The sequence below is a fragment of the Phocoena sinus genome, chromosome 1 (assembly GCF_008692025.1).
Source record: "Phocoena sinus isolate mPhoSin1 chromosome 1, mPhoSin1.pri, whole genome shotgun sequence".
In the NCBI taxonomy this organism is placed as follows: domain Eukaryota; kingdom Metazoa; phylum Chordata; class Mammalia; order Artiodactyla; family Phocoenidae; genus Phocoena; species Phocoena sinus.
The window spans coordinates 157,893,697-157,910,150 of NC_045763.1; the positions used below are offsets into that span (position 1 = coordinate 157,893,697).

Consider the following 16,454-nt stretch of genomic DNA (forward strand, 5'->3'; position numbering starts at 1 on the left):
TCTGTTTTCTTTTGTCCTACCCAGTTACACAGGGGTCTTTCTTGTCCTTTTAGGTGTCTGAGGGCCTCTGCTAGTGTTCAGCCAGTGCTGTGTGAGAACTGTTCCACTTCTTTTTTTTTTTTTTTTTTTTTTGCGGTACACGGGCCTCTCCTGCTGCGGAGCACAGGCTCCAGATGCACAGGCTCAGCGGCCATGGCTCACGGGCCCAGCCGCTCCGCGGCATGTGGGATCCTCCGGGACCGGGGCACGAACCCGTGTCCCCTGCATCGGCAGGCGGACTCTCAACCACTGAGCCACCAGGGAAGTCCTGTTCCACTTCCTGACGCATCTGTGGGGAGAGATGAACTCCATGTCCTCCTACTCCTCCACCATCTTGGCTCCTTCCCTACTTTTTAAATTGTAGGACCATGAAGTCGATTTTATGGGGTGAAACCAAAAGTTTTTTTTTTTTTTAAACGTGGAATAAAGTAAGAAGGAATAGGAAATGTCTGAGTGCTTCACATATAATGAGGATTAATATTGTTTTATGAAATGTTACATTTATACATATATGTGGGAGAGTGTGCATGTTTCTAAATTGTGATGTGAAATGGATTTGTTACTATGGATCTTGGTTAAAAAGAGAAGAAAAGAAAAAAAGATTAAAAGCTATTGTCTAATTTATGGTCTGGTGTGGAGGAGCAATGTCAGTACATCTGGTTCAAGACTTAGATTTACTTCTTTGGACAATCATTCAATGTTTTTGACCCTCAGTTTCTTATTTGGAAAAACAAGGATACCTGCCCTATATGCTTCATGCAGTTGTTTCAAAAATGAAATACATTCTAAGATGATATACAGTTGTAGCACTCCTTGTTCCTTTAGAGTGGTTTGTCAACTATTTTATATTGAAGGAACTCATGGTTTACAATAGCAATCATTTATGCTCATGTTCACCAACCTTCAGGTCAGCTGGAATATCATTTGATCTGTTGTGCTGCATTTGACTGGGTGGCTCTGCTTCAGGTTGTGGGTTGTGGGTTGTCTTAGCTATGGTTTGGGTTTGGTTCTGATCCACATGTACTTATTGTGTGGTCCAGGCAAAAGGGGCAGCAGCTATCCAGGGCATGCTTTTCTCATGGAGAATCACCAGAATATAAAAACAAAGTCAAACCACATAAACATATTTATGACTTCTGCTTTCATTATAGACATGAAAATTCCATTGGCCAAGTGAAATCACATGGCTAAGCCCAAAGTCACTGGGGAGAGACAGCGTATTCCAATCCCAGTGGGAGGGCGATAGAAGTGAATATTTGCTGAAGAATAATCTAAACTATTACATTACCCAAAAATCATTTCATCCAAACTTTTCATAAATACTTCATTCTCAAATATGAAAAGACAGCCAAGTATCACTATGTATTTGAAGAAAGCCTCTTATATAATAGAGTGTCTAAAACACATAAATAGCAAAAAAGGAAACTGAGGCAATATTAGCAGAGGAGAACATTTAAAATACTTCAATATTTTAATGGAGACATACAATATTATATTAATAAGATAAAAATAGCATGCTATATAAAAACAATGAAAAAAGAAATAGCTCATGGAAATGAAAACTGTGCTAAAATTTTTTCCTTAAATTCAATAGAATTTTTGGAACATGAAGTCAAGGGACTATCTCAGAAGTTAGAATCAGAAAACAAATACAGAAAATAAATAAGAAAATTAGATGATCAATTCAACAGAGCCAAAAACCAATGTCCAGGAGTTCCAGGAAGAGGAATTATTAAAATATATAGCATGAAAATATTTTAAAATAATAGTACAAGAAAATTTCTTCAAACTAAAGAAAACAAACCTCCAGATTGAAAAGAGCCTACTGAAAACCTAGCACAATGCATGAAAAAAGGCCCATCCCAAAGTCTAACATTGTAAAATTTTTAAATTCCAGGGAAAAAAATTATTATAAAATCTTTCAGAAACAAAAAAGCAAATCATAGACCAAGTATTAGGAATCAGAATGGTATAGGGCCTTTAAATTGTAATATTACAATCTTGAAGACAGTGGAGTAATCCCTTAAAAATCCTGAATGAAAATTAATTTCAGCATAGATATTCATACCTAGCCAAATTATCAAGTGTATGCATAGAACAACAGCATTTTCAGGCATACAGATACTTTTTGAAAATGTATTATTCATGTAACCTTTCTTGTGAAAGTTACCTGGAGAATGTATTTCAACCAAAAAAGGGAGTAAACTGTAAAACAGGATGACTTAAAACCCAGAAAATAGGAAACTCTAATAGGGGCATGGGTAAGGCTTAACCCAAGACAGAGATCAACCAGGCCAGACGTAAGTCACCAAGAAGGATATATCTAGGAAAATAATTTAACAGAACTGATGATTTATCTGATATGTTTCATTATTTGAAAAAAATTTTATTGATGGGTATTTGAGTGACCTGTTTGAACATTTGGGGAAAAATGTTACTTACCTAGAAAAATAACTATTAAAAAGCAAGCAATTAATTCTACATAAATAATAAAATGTTTTACAAGAAAATTAATTTAAGCAGAATAATGCTTGTCTCAGTAGTGAATAATATTTCTATAATCATTATAATGTGAATGAACTACTGACTAATGATTTAACCAAAATTGTTATATGGGAGGATGAGGTAGGTATATTGGGTGGTATAAAAGAGCTAAATCACTACCTTTTTTAATATAGGAAGTCAGTAGATAATATCTAATGTAGCAAAATCAAGGGATAGCATTATAAGTCTGTTACTTAAAAGTATGAAGATAAATATCAAGGGTGGATACTGTGTGCCATTGAGGATTAGACTTGGAGATGGGTGTACTATCTGAATTAAATTAGGCACATTACTTTGATAAGAAAATCTAATAAATAATTATAATAAAGTTTACCATGATTAATAAGAAGATTTGGTACATTACAGATTATAAATGAACAGTAATGAGTCTCCCTTTCTCCACATCCCATCCTTGGTACTATTCTCCTGAAGTAGCCACTTTTAACAGTTTCTGCTTTTAGTTATTCCTGTGGTTACATTCATGACTTGAAGTGTATCTTTTGGTACAGTGTAAAGCTATCTGGACTCGTCTTTGCCTGGTTAGCCAAAAGATGGCCATATCAAACTGCATTGTACATTGCAGGTTAATAGTGTACTTTGAGAGTAGTGTACAATTGGCCTACGACTGTTGTTGGTCTTTAATCCCTGAACCACTACATACAGCCAAGGAAGCAGCCTTGACCTAGTTGGGTGAGGCAAAGGGTTACCCTGCCAGTGGGAGTATGGCATTTCTGGCAAGAGATTCCTCTTCTAACTGTTGGAGTTGGTGCCATGGCAGATTTTCCTGACTCAGGGAGTAAGTGTTGAGCCCTGGTCCAGCTGGTTAGATTATTTGTTGATTTTGATTATCTGCACCAATAAGCTGTTTCTCTGGCACAGATAATCAGAAGCAGGCAGTAATTTTCCATCTTCCTAGCAAAAATGCTTTTTGCATTTTGAAATTATAATAAAGTTTTATTCAGTTTTCTCCAAAATAGGACTTTATCTGGAAATTTTATTGAACTAAATCAAGAACTCCTTAGTCCTCAGTGATAACTATATATCCTTAGGCAGGTCTTCTTCTTCTACTTATATTTTTGCTCTTCTTGAAAGACAGAGAAAAATCAGTAGTAATGATACTAGCTGTCTTTTTTTCAGCTCTTACTATATGCTAGGCACTCTGCTACATACTCATCATCTCATTTTATCTTCACAGTAGTTTTAGGAGCTTGCTAGAGTTATCACTCCCATTTTAGACTGAAGAAACTGATAAGAGTTTTGTCACTTGTCCAAGGTCACAGAGCTGGAAAGTGCCAGAGCTGTGTCTGAAACCCTGATTTGTGTTGACTCTTGGGCCCATGTTCTTTATCTCTGTGTTTGACTGACTTTCAGTGTGGCCTCTGACTTTTTATTACATGAGATTAAGAAAGCAGCTGCTTTATGCTTAAAACCTAATTACCAATGTAAGGTTACATACGTTGTTGTTGTTGGAAAATACTTATAAAACTTGTTGCACATTTTCTTTTTATTTTAATTAATTAAATTTATTTTATTTTTGGCTGCATTGGATCTTCGTTGCTGTGCGCAGGCTTTCTCTAACTGCAGAGAGTGGGAGCTACTCTTGTGGTGCGCGGGCTTCTCATTGCAGTGGCTTCTCTTGTTGCGGAGCACGGGCTCTAGATGCTCTGGCTTCAGTAGTTGTGGCACGCGGGCTCAGTAGTTGTGGCTTGTGGGCTCTAGAGTGCAGGCTCAGGAGTTGTGGTGCACAGGCTTAGTTGCTCCGCGGCATGTGGGATCCCCCGGGACCAGGGCTCGAACCTGTGTCCACTACATTCGCAGGCGGACTCCTAACCACTGCACCACCAGGGAAGTCCTTATACCTTTTCTTTTGAAGAAAGTTTGGAATTTTATACATTTTCTATTTCTGTCATTTTTTTGTATCCTCTCAATTCAAAATTCTTTGTTGTCTCCTGATAGCTCTCCTTTTATTGATATTTACATATACTCATCATGTTCTCTTTATACTTCTGTTTTAAGTGTCTCTGCTTCTCATGTTTGGAGTATTGCACCTGTCTTTTTGTGGTCTCCCTACTGCCAGTCTCTACTATCTTAATGATCATACACATTGATCCAGTTTTTTGAAGCTCTGCTCTCATATTGCATACCTGTTTAAACCATTTTTTCCTCATTCTCTATAAGAAAAATACAGCTTTATAAATCTAGAATTCAAGATGTTTCATAATTGGTCTAATCTATCATTGCATGAGTTTATGTGGCCTTACCTTCTTTCCCACTTTTCTTGCCCATGCTAGTGTATCCCTAATCTGGCCTACTGAAGCACAGATTTTCTCTAAATCTCATTTGTTGTTTTTTATATGCTTTGTATTTTGGTAGTCTTTTTGTGTGTTTATGTCTCATTTACTCAACTGAATTGTTAAGTCCTGAGTGTAGAGATGGAAACTCTCTGAGTCCACCATAATATTTAGTATAGATTCTTGTATATAGCACTGTGTAAAAAAATTAATGAATGAATTTTTGAAATTTTAAAATTAATGTATAATTCCAATTCTATATTTCTTTGCTTTTTTGTTAATTTCATAAATGTTAGACAAAATTTAGGAGACTTTTCTATTATATTTTTCCATCTCTTTATTTATGTTTAGTTATGAATGGAAATATATTGATATAACTTTAATGGTTAAAAATATTTTAAACAAATCAGTTTCACTTAGTATCCTAATCTGAAAGATATAGAAAATCTACTCTGAATGAAAGCAATATACTCATTATTACTTAGGATTTTTTAAAATAAATAACTTATAGTAAGTTGTTTTATTATATTGTTGGTAATGTACAGTTTTGATGGGGATAAACTGAATATTTGTAGTGTAATAAATGTAGAAAAATAAATTATTTAGTTTATCCTGCCTGATATATTAAATATAGTTGTAGATTGTTCAGAATGTTGAGTAATAACATGAGGAAATTAGAATGTACTTAAATACCAAGTTTAAAACTCTACTTAGACATGGTTTTGTTTTCCAAGAGTAGATTGCATTTTTGTGTATTAAAATTGCTTCTTGCTTTCTGCTGAATTTGAAAACGTTTCAACCCTTTACTTTCCCCTTTTTTGTTTTTCTTGTTTTAAGAGTCTGAATATTTATCTCTTCTATTTTCTTTTTTTTTAAATTATGGATGTTCCATAATAAATAAATATTTGTAATTTAATGTATAAATTATTTAAACTATGTTCTATGTAACATATTTTTGCTTTGAAATATTTGAGTTTCAGTAAAAAAAGGATAATTTCATACTGAGACCAAAGAATAAACTACCATAAATTTTCGTATATTTTAGATGTTTATTAATCTTAGAGTGCTTTTGTTGCCTTTTTAAAATGCAATATTATTTTAGCTCAGAAATGTCATACATTCAAAGCACTTGAAGGTTCTCATGCTTTATTTTTTTCCTAAATTATTGTTTTCCAAATAATATTGTGTATCATAATGATGCCTTCTTTTACACCTCACATTTTTCTAAAAGATATCTTAAATTATTTTACGATCTAATTTGGTTTTCAAAACATCCAAATGAAACCATAAATGTATCTTTTAAAAAAAAGAGTCTCATATTTGATGTAAATCACTGCACATGTCTGATCTAATCTCACAAACAGAAATGTTGTATTTTAAAAATAGTGACTTTTTAAGTTCGTATTATTTTTTAAAGGGACTGAGCCTTAGATTCAAAGTGCAGATTATCCATTTTGACTATTCTCATTTAATCATTTCATTTTTAAAATTAGACTGAATCTTACGATCTGAAAAATCCTCACTAATGTGCAGTTTGGGCTGTGTTAGTTCCCTTTGTCATAAAATGGAAGCTAGCCTAAATTTTCTAATAATTTTTCATCACATTAAAATTCATGGCAAAAATAAAAATGAGATAATTTTGAATTCAAGTGCATATATTTTATAGGATGCTTTTTCCCTCTTCTCTCTACCTAAGGAAATAGAGAAATTGAGTTTAGAACTGAGTGAAAGCAAGCAGCACTTGGAACAGGAGCAGCAGAAGGCAACCCGGGCCAGAGAGGAGTGCCTGAAACTGACAGAACTGCTGGGCAAATCTGAGCACCAACTGCACCTCACCAGGTACTGCCTAATCCCATTATGCACCATAGCACCAATTTCATTCCACTGATTTTTGCCACAGGCTTCCAAACAGTTGTTAGAGTTAAGTCTTAGTCATTCAATTAACACACAGTTTTCAGGCATATTAAGAAAAGTGGAGATGTGGTAAGCAAAACACCCAGACATGTGAATGATAAGTGTGGCAGGGAATTACTGATATATTACAAAACCTTTCATCTACAATGCTCAAATATTTAGGTGATTCTCTATCAATATAAGCAAAATGACATATTTCTTCTACCACTACACTACCTCTCCTGTTAATTCTGTGTCTAATAAAAATGTTGAACTGAAGTATCTGAGGAATATATTTAGGAAAATAATCAGGTACTGTCAGTGGTGAAAGAGACAAAGTAAAAGACATTCTAAGATGCAAACTGAGATGGAACTGATACAAAATAAGCAACCTGAGTCCTAAGGAGGTGTAAAATTTAGAGATGAAATTGATTAGCACTGTTCATGTTTAAACCATTACTATAACCATGCTTACACTATCGTGATTTCAAATTACATTGCTTCCATCATGAGATATTGTGATGTGATCATCATTGTCATAAAACTTTAGTAAACATGTAGCTCAGCCCTAAATTACAGTAAGACATTTTTGGTAGTAAACATTGGGCAATTTGCTGTATTGAAAACACACACACACACACACATACATAAATATACACAGAGAAAAATTTAAACTGAAATTGTAGGTAAGTCACATTACCATATAAATGGGTTCCTTTTCCCTTTGAGTTTTAGTACAATTTTTAAGTTTTCAGATCAAGGCTTTGGGTTTGTTCAATTCTTAGAGTTTTTCAGTTTTTAGAGAGAACTTTGTCTAAATACACATGTAAGTTTATAGAATCTGGTTTATTCATAAATTAGAAAAACACTGGTCTTCTAATCATAGTAATATGTTGAATTTAAACTATGAAAGGGGACTGATCCCTTTTACATTAAATATGACAATGTAATTCTGAGCACGGTATGATAACAGATGGAGAAAAGCACCACTTGAACAGCCTGCATTTGGAGAAAAAAAAATATTCTAGAGGTTGGTGAACCTCCCAAAGTTTTGGGTTAGTGTTAAGATGCCTCTAGTTCTGTTAAAATCAAACTTGGTTAAAAACATTTTGTTATGATAATATTCCAAATGGTTTACCAACTTCCTTTTTACACAATTAAAGAGAAGAAAGAAGGAGAAAGAGAGAAAGGAAAAAATGAAAGAAAGAAAACAAATCATTTATACATGTGTGATATCTGGAAAAATCCCAAGAGATGAAACACTTTAATGATAAAAAATTGCTTAATATTGCAGAATAGTAACTATTCTTTTAATGCCCATTTAGAGTATTGTCATTATAGAACTGAGAATGTAATGCTAACATAGTTCCTATGGTTATTTAATCTTAGAAGTTTTGGAATTTAGCTTGATCATGATAGTTAATCATTCTTCTTGTCTGTCAGGCTTCTATTGAGAACCAACCATTTGTGTGCTAAGTACCACTAACCCACAGAAATTGGACAGCTTTTAATGTCTCAGTGTGGCTGAGCTTCAATAAATAAATATTAATGCTGGTTTTGTCCCCTTTGCCATTCTGTCTCATTCAGAGAGTTAATTTCTGAAGTCAAAGTCCATAGAGAGCTTTCCTGTGTAGTATCAATTTATACTGTCTGACAAGATCCATTTCTTGCAAGTAAAGCATATTAAGATGCAGCAACTGCTGAAAATGGACTGGTGGTAACTAATTCCTTTGTTCTTAAGAAAAACGGTTTTTCTTGGTTCCATAGAAAGCTTTTTCTATTGAGCTTTATTTACAACAAGTCTACCAAAATTTAACTTAGTCTTATAGAAAATAAAACTTAATTGCCTATTTTCTAAAAGTAGTACTCTTTTGTAAGCATTTTACACTTAGTCTATATTGATGTTTTATAAAATCCACATTCATAAATTTAAAGATGACAATAAAAAATGGAAGGAACTGTGTATATCTCTCTTTTGCACTGAAAATGTGACTTGGTTGTTGGGCTAAATATTTCTGATATATAGTTTGGGGTTTTTTAGAGTTTGCTTCCCTTCACCATTCTTTATTGATTCATATACTCAAGTGTGTGACTGGGAAACTTCATGTCTTTCTTTTTCAGTGTAAACCAGCTGAAATAAATAAATCCCACACAGGTAGTGCTTCATTTAGTCTAATTTAAATATTTTGAGTGGCATATTCTAAACAAAGTTTAAAATTAAATATGAAAAAGATGATATAAAGTAATGATACAATAAGGATTCAGATCTTCTAGGGCAAAGACAATTAAAACTGGGGTAGAAATCCATAGGCCAATCTGAAAGAAAAATAACCTGTCACTTTTTTGGAATTTCCCTTTATTGTCTAATTGGACTTAAAAATGGAAAATTGAAATTCATTTATTGAAGGACACAATTAGTAAATATAACATTCACTTATTTAACAAGTATTTATTGAGCACCTACTATATTTTAAGTACACTGGATGGCCCTGGACATAGAAAGAAAAAAAAACTCAGTTCCTACCCTTAGGTTGTTCACACTCTACTAAGGAGCCAGATCTATATATGCAATTATAGTAGAGTGTGATAACAGTGTAATTAGAGAAGTGAAGATTGCCACAGGAGCACATATAAAGGAGAACTGGCTCATTCTACATTGCCGCTGAAGGTGATAGGGAAAGCTTTCTGAGTTCATGAATAGGAGTCCTCAGAGTGGAGAAAGGTGGGGTGAATACCCCAGGTAGAGGGAACAATATATGCAAAGACATAAAGATGGGAGGGAATATAAACTCTACAGTCACATTAGGTGTTTGGCAAGAGGTAAACCTGGAAAGGGGAGAGGAACCAGAGGAAGGGTCTTGTGGGCCATATTCTGGAGTTACTCTTGATGTACTTTAATCAGGGCTGCCAACATGATCAACTTTTTGGGTTGGGATCCTGACTCAGACAGCCGTGTGGAGAGTGAACTTGGAGAGTTGTTGTAGGAGACAAGAAGGCCAGTTAGGACAGAGGTGGCAGCTACAGCCCATAGGCCAAATCTGGCACATCATCTGTTTTTTTATGGTCCATGAGCTATCAATGTTTTCTATATTTTTAAAGGGTTGGGGGGAAAAAAGAAAAACAATGTTTTATGACACATAAAAATTATACATGCATAAGTAAAATTTTATTGGACACGACCATGATTATCCTTTATGTATTATGTATAGCACTGCCATGGCAGAACTGACTATGGTCCTCAAAGCCTAAAATATTTATTATCTGGCCCTTTATAGAAAACATTTACAGTTCCTCAGTTGAGAGGCTGTTTAACTCAAGTAAGAAGTCAAGAGAGCTTGAACTATGATAGGATCCAATGTGTATTTAAAGAAGGTAATTGAAAGGCACTGTGAAAACAGATTGGTTGTGGAAGAGATGATTGGCAGAGACTCCAATTAGAATATAAGTACAGTAGTAGTCCTCAGCTGTGACTGAGCCAGTAAAATGGAAAGGAAATAGTATCTTCAAGAGGCATTTAAGGTAGTGCTAAGAGAGGCTAGAATTAAAGGTGATTCCAAAGTTTCTAGCCTGTGTTAACTGGATGATCCATCAATTCAACTAGGGAATGTAAAAGGAGTAGCAGAGGAAAGAATATGTTTTATTAAGGAACTCCGATGGAGATGTCCAGTGTAGATCTAGCATGAGGAGAAAGATCAGGACGAGAGGTTTAGATCTGGATACTTTTACATAAAGATATTGTAGCCGAAGGAGTGGGTGAAAGCATGTAGAGAGGACCATGTTTTCAAGTACTGTGGAAAAATAGCTAAGGAGACTGAAATGGGACCTTCAGTGTATAAGAAAAGAATAAAGAGTGATTCAAAGTAGCTTTTGGTGAAGTAACAATTAAAACCACACACTTTACTAAGGGTGTGGGGGGGCGGTTGGTAGGTATCCTAGGGTTAAGGAAACTGAGTTATAGTATCTTCTCAAAGGCATTTACTACCTTTGCAACTTTTGACAAATTACTTAATTCTTTGAACCCACACAACTTACCTATAAAACTAGGTTAGACTAGATCATCAAGTTTCCTTCCAGCTCTGATAGTCAATGATTCTAACAATGATTTAAGACAATGCATTATTAAATTCCTGTTTTTGGATATTAGGTATTTAAATTGCTTGGAGTATCCTGTGTTTAAAATGTTTCCTTAGTTTGAAGCCCAAAGAGATTTCATAGAAATGTCCTTCCTACCCACCATTTACATTCATCATAATTTAGGCTCTGCCAGCTTCTCATAAGGGTTATGAAAATTCTCTCCTAACATCCTTCCAGTCTCTTGTGCCAACCACTGCTAAGTGGATATCCATAAGCACTGTCTTGACTCTGTTACCTGCTCTCAAAACCTTCCTTGGTGCCATGCTATTGTAGAAGGTCCAGACCACTCAGCATTTAAGGTTGCCTGACAGGCTCCCAACCTTCTGGTTTTATTTCATTGCTACCAGTTTCATCCTCTCACATGCTGATTTCCAACATGTGATTTAAGCAGATGCAGCCCTCCTTCAACTTTTGGTCTTTTCTCCCCCTTTACTGTTCTCTGCACCCAGAATACCCCTTTGAGCTTCTCTAGCCCTATTGTAATCTTACCTTCTTTTCCAGGTCTCCCTGAAATCCTGATTTTTCCACTGTAGTCCTCCCTGATGACCCATGCCAGAGGGAGCACGTTTCCCTCTGAATCATCCTTCCTACTTAGAGCTGAAGGCAATTCCTACTACTGAATAAATTCCTCAAAACAGGAAAAATGAAAATCTGAAAAAAATAAATTAATACTCTGAAGTTTTTGTGTACCTGCTAGTCTTCCCTTCTATAATGCATTATTCCTCAAGTGGGAGGAGAGGCCTTATTAATATTATATTTTTTAGAGCACCTACCTCAGCCCTTTGCAAAGAGTTGGAGCTCAATAAGTCATTATTATAGGACTGGTTAATATATTGCAAGTTTACGACTATTTGTTTAAAGCCCAGTATTGATATATAAATAAACAAATATATACATATATATGTATTATCAGGTATATCAGGGTAAAAAATAAGACATGGAGATAAGATTGAAAGTTTTCGTTGGGAATTTTTCTTGTACATATTATACTATGTTATGATTTTGTAATTTTTTTTCATTTTTAACTTAGTATGCACATACATGTTTAAGCATAGCCGAATCAAATGATAACCATTCTAACAATTCAAGTAGGGTTGGTAAAGTGTAGTATGCCTTTCCCCTAAATATGCTCACTTGAAAACCTCAGACACACACACACACACACACAAGATTTTAAACTAGAGGTCTCTGTAATTAAAAGATGGCCCCTCTGACAGTGTTTGAAACCAGTGCCTAATAAACATGATCATTAAGCATGCATAGCCCAGTCTACATGAAAATAAAAGCAAGGCTACTCTCTTCCCAGTTATGTCTTTGCTAGTAGCAGTCAAACAACTTCTTTCTTTTCAATAACAAACTTCGAAGTACATTTAAAGATATCTGTTCATGTATTTGCTCACTCCACATGGAACGTTTCCTGTTACAAGACACTGTGCTAGGGATGATGGGAGATATAAAATAGCTTCATATGCTGCCCTTCAGAAGCTTATAGGCTAGTGGGGAAGAAAAAAAATGCACAAAGAGTTGGTAAGATAAATGATAAGATCTAGAAGGGAGATTCCAGATAAAGTATTACAGGGACAGATGGACAGGTAATTTCTTAGCGATCCTTGGTAGCATTTGGATATAGGAAAGTGGAAATGAAGGAAGTTTCATGCTAAATTCCAGAGGGAAAAATGGCATTTGGGAGGTACACATGCATACATGAGAGTAAGTTAAATACATACAAGTATCAGTCTCTGACGTTAAGAATATATTCATCTTAGGGTCTGCCTGGTACCATGTCACATGAAGTAGCTTTTTAAAAAACAATAATAGAGGTAGGAGCTAAAGGCAAGGGGCAATCATTTACTGAACCTCTACTGTGCTCTGGGAACTGAGCTGAGTGCTTTTCATTTATCCCTCCCAATAGCCCTGTAAGATGCAGACTATTATTTCCTTGTTTTACAGTTGATGCAACTAGGCACAAAGAAGCAAAACAATTCATCTAAGGTCGCACAGCTGGTATGTATTTGAAACCCAGCAATTTGCTTGCAAAGCCTATACAGTTATCCATCAGTCTGTAGTTCTATGTGAATTAGTAGGAAAATGGATTAATGTGATTGTTTCTACAAGACAACCAAGAAAATCTGTAACGTAAATTTATAATAGAGATTAGTGTTAGCTGCTCCCTTATACACTGATATAAATACCTGTCAGTGAACTGTAGTCTTGGCTATGCTCTTCCTAAGAAACAGTGTCCTTTGGCTCATCATTTGCCTTAGTCATTTAACACATTGTAATACAACTATCATTCTCCTTTACTTCACTCCTTTTTTACCCAAGAGGAAAGAGAGGCTTTTATTAAAAAGTGGAAATTCCTTCACGTATTTGTTTTTGACATGTCCCAACATCTTTAAAAAGCTATAGAATTTAAATCCCTCTCACAAGACTACCATTTACATACATGTGGACAGATTACTTTATGATATTACATATTAGGCTCCAGCTTATATCAGCAGGGCTACCTTTAAAATGTGTATTTCCCCTTTTACATAAATAATGTTTTTAATGATATGTACTTCAAAGCACTTCTTAGAGCAGGAATCTAAGGGAGGTCCATAAGATAGGTATTATGCTATGACCTACTTTTGTGATCTAGATGGGACAATTTGACCTTATATCCTCGAGAGATAGCAACTTGAGCTATAGTGTTCGTATCTTTTTGAAAGTGAGAAGGAGTATAAGAGAGAAGCCACCAGGTTATCCGATTATGATGGGTGCTTTACTTGGGGAGAGGTGATTAAGGCTTCCATTCCAGAGCCTTTAGCTTCCACCTAATAACTATTGGTAAGTGCATTCTTAGTGGTTTGACCTCTCAGATTACCAGTATGAGTCAGGACTCTTTGGTTGAGGTAATAGAAACCCCCAAAGGGGGAATTATTAGTTTGATAACCAGACCATGTAAAACCCAGGTGCGACTGGGGCCTCGGGTTTTCTTGGACCAGGGACTCCAGGCGGCACCATCGTGCAGTTATTTTCTGTCAGTCGCAGGGCTCGACTTCTGTCTGAATGTTGGCTCATTCTTTCAGCTTCTTCCACAGCATGGAGCCACATCCTTCAATCTGAACTAAACATAAAGGAGATGCCCTTGATTTCAAACTGTAAGAATGTGACATCCTGGCTCCTCCACTTCCAATTCAGAACCTTCAGTTCAAATTTCAAAGCTGACTCATGTGCACACACACCCTTTTGGGTGCTGTGGCTGGCAGCCTTGGCAGAACCTCAAGAGTAAGGGAAGAGAGTTGTACTAAGCAAGGGGAGGTGCTCTTACTAGGGGAAGGTTGTCAGGATCCTGAGTAAATAAAACAGCAGATGTCCCTTCTGTTGTCTTTTTAACAATCCCTGCTTTTTCCTTTGGCTAAGGGATGGTTGGAAGTGGAAAGAGAAAGAAGAGTACATCTCTGTCATGTTGGTTTGAGAGAGATTCTCTATTGTCAACATAAATCCAAGGAGGCATGATCAGTTCTCCACAGGGATGCTTTGTGGTTTTATTTAAAGAACTCTTAGAATATAAAAAGAGAGATATAAAGGATGCATAGGTGAATGTTTAGCACGTGCCAAGCACTGTGCCTTGTTTTCCTATAACAGTGCTATATAGTAAGTGTGGTCCATGGTGGGCTGTAGGTTACTACTCTGTGGCAAGATAGATCCAAAGGTGAGAGTGTTTGGAAACGTTTTTATCATTTTAAATTGCCACGATATCCAAGTACATGGTCAGTGTGCTCTTTTTTTTTTTTTGTATCTTTAAATTAAAAAACATTTCTAATAATTCTTTTTTTTTTGCATTTTAAAAAGCTAATGCTTTGTAAAATATTAGCTATTTTACACAAGAAGCTTAGACACCCTGCTGTCTCAGTCAGAACAACAAGCCCAAGGAAGCCGAGTCTTGGAAGGGTGAGACAAGGAGTCACACAGGGGGAAGGAGGAGGCAGAATTTGAACTGGGTCCATCACACTCTAGAACCTGTGATCTGGATTCATGTTCACAAAGAAGCATAAAAACATAATTCAAAGCTAAATAGAAATACTTTGGGGATTGTAAATTCTCAGTTCATGGGCCAGGAAGCAGGCCTTTTTCATCTCTGTGTCTCCAGCACCAAGTTCGTCAGCAGGCTGTTTGACAAGATCTCTGTAAATGCTGGATAAACATGCCTTTCATCTTTGTTGTTAGTGAAAAATTCAGAAGGAACTGCACTCTTCTTCAGGTGACAACTAGCTCAGGTCAAAAGACCAAGCTTTCAATATCTCTTCATTTGAAGGGAATGGTATAACATTGACATGTATTCTTGCTATTCCATAGTGAACTGTATCTTTTTTTTCCAAATTATTGAGGAATTTTTAGCCTTAAGTTTCCATTTAAAAGTTAAGTTCATTTTTTTTCTTATACTCCTTTCATGAATAAATTAAGCAGAGAATGTGTCAAAAATAATTTTAAATGGATATATGTGCAACCAACATCTTCAAGTCTTGAAATAGACAGCCTTGGTACTGTTTTAAATTGTGTCCTCTTTTCCTTCCCCCACCCAGTATCAGAGGGAACAGGCTGTCAGAGAGCCAGGAAAGACAAGGCATTTCATTTTGCTCTGGTGGACACCACGTTGCCCAAGCCCACTCTGCTCCACCTGTTTGATGGGCTAAGAACCCTGGTCTCAGTGTGGCCTGGGGCAGGGGAGGTTAGAGTCAGAGGCTGCCAGGGAATGTGTCTCTGAAGGTTCTGCTTAGCGTTCCCTGGCTTGCTTCTCTCAGTCTGTGAAGCCCGAATGTGTGTGCAATGAAAATCCATGCTGGGGATGTACTCTTCTCCCTGCTGCACAGGCCCACAGCCTGGAGCATGGTGGTGGTGGCTGCCAATTCATTTTCTGAAGAAGCCCAGAGGAAACTGAGAAGGCATCGTCCACACCACTTGCCTGATTCAAAACAATGAACATCAAGTTCAATGAAAATAGGAGAAAAAAAAGCAAGAGCAGAATTGTTATCCTAGTAGCCCTAAGTCTGAATAATTTTCTGCAGGAAAGCTCTGCTCTCTAATACTAATTTAAGGTAAAAGAAGTATAAAAGATCATCAACTTAGTATTAGGCATTACTCTCTTGTAATTTAATGTCTCCCTGATACCCACAAGTAGATCGTAGAGTGATTCATTGGTTGGTAAATCCTGGAATCAAAGCTCATTTTAAGGATACTGAGAAAAGAGGAGGCTTGGAGTATATCCAGTCTCCTCAGTGCCCGTCTCGGGCCATGTCTCATGGAGGAGCAGGGCCCAATTCAAGTAAACAAACTTTTCTTAAGCTACTATTTTATTAGATTGGACAAGCAGAGGAGACGGTTCCCTGAATTCAGGAACTCAGAGTGGGTACAAGAAAGGTCAGAAAATGTTTGGAAGCAGCCTGTAAAGCGGATGACCAGCTGAGCAAAGACTGCTTCACCTTGGATCTGTGTGGCCTCTCCCCAGCAAGCACAGGTCACCTGTGGGAGGGCTGAGCATCTCCTGCCCTGACCAAGCAATGGGGAGGG

The 16,454-nt window shown here is 36.3% G+C and overlaps 1 protein-coding gene across 6 annotated transcripts in view; it reads left to right on the forward strand.

Moving 5' to 3' along the window:
- The window catches only part of SDCCAG8 (SHH signaling and ciliogenesis regulator SDCCAG8), a 262,756-nt gene that overhangs the window by 126,623 nt on the left and 119,679 nt on the right, over window positions 1-16,454 (forward strand). For all 6 annotated transcript variants that reach the window (XM_032643294.1, XM_032643360.1, XM_032643209.1 and 3 more), the window contains exon 13: window positions 6,571-6,713. In XM_032643294.1, the coding sequence (XP_032499185.1) occupies window positions 6,571-6,713 (143 nt within the window). The remainder of the gene's footprint in view (window positions 1-6,570; window positions 6,714-16,454) is intronic.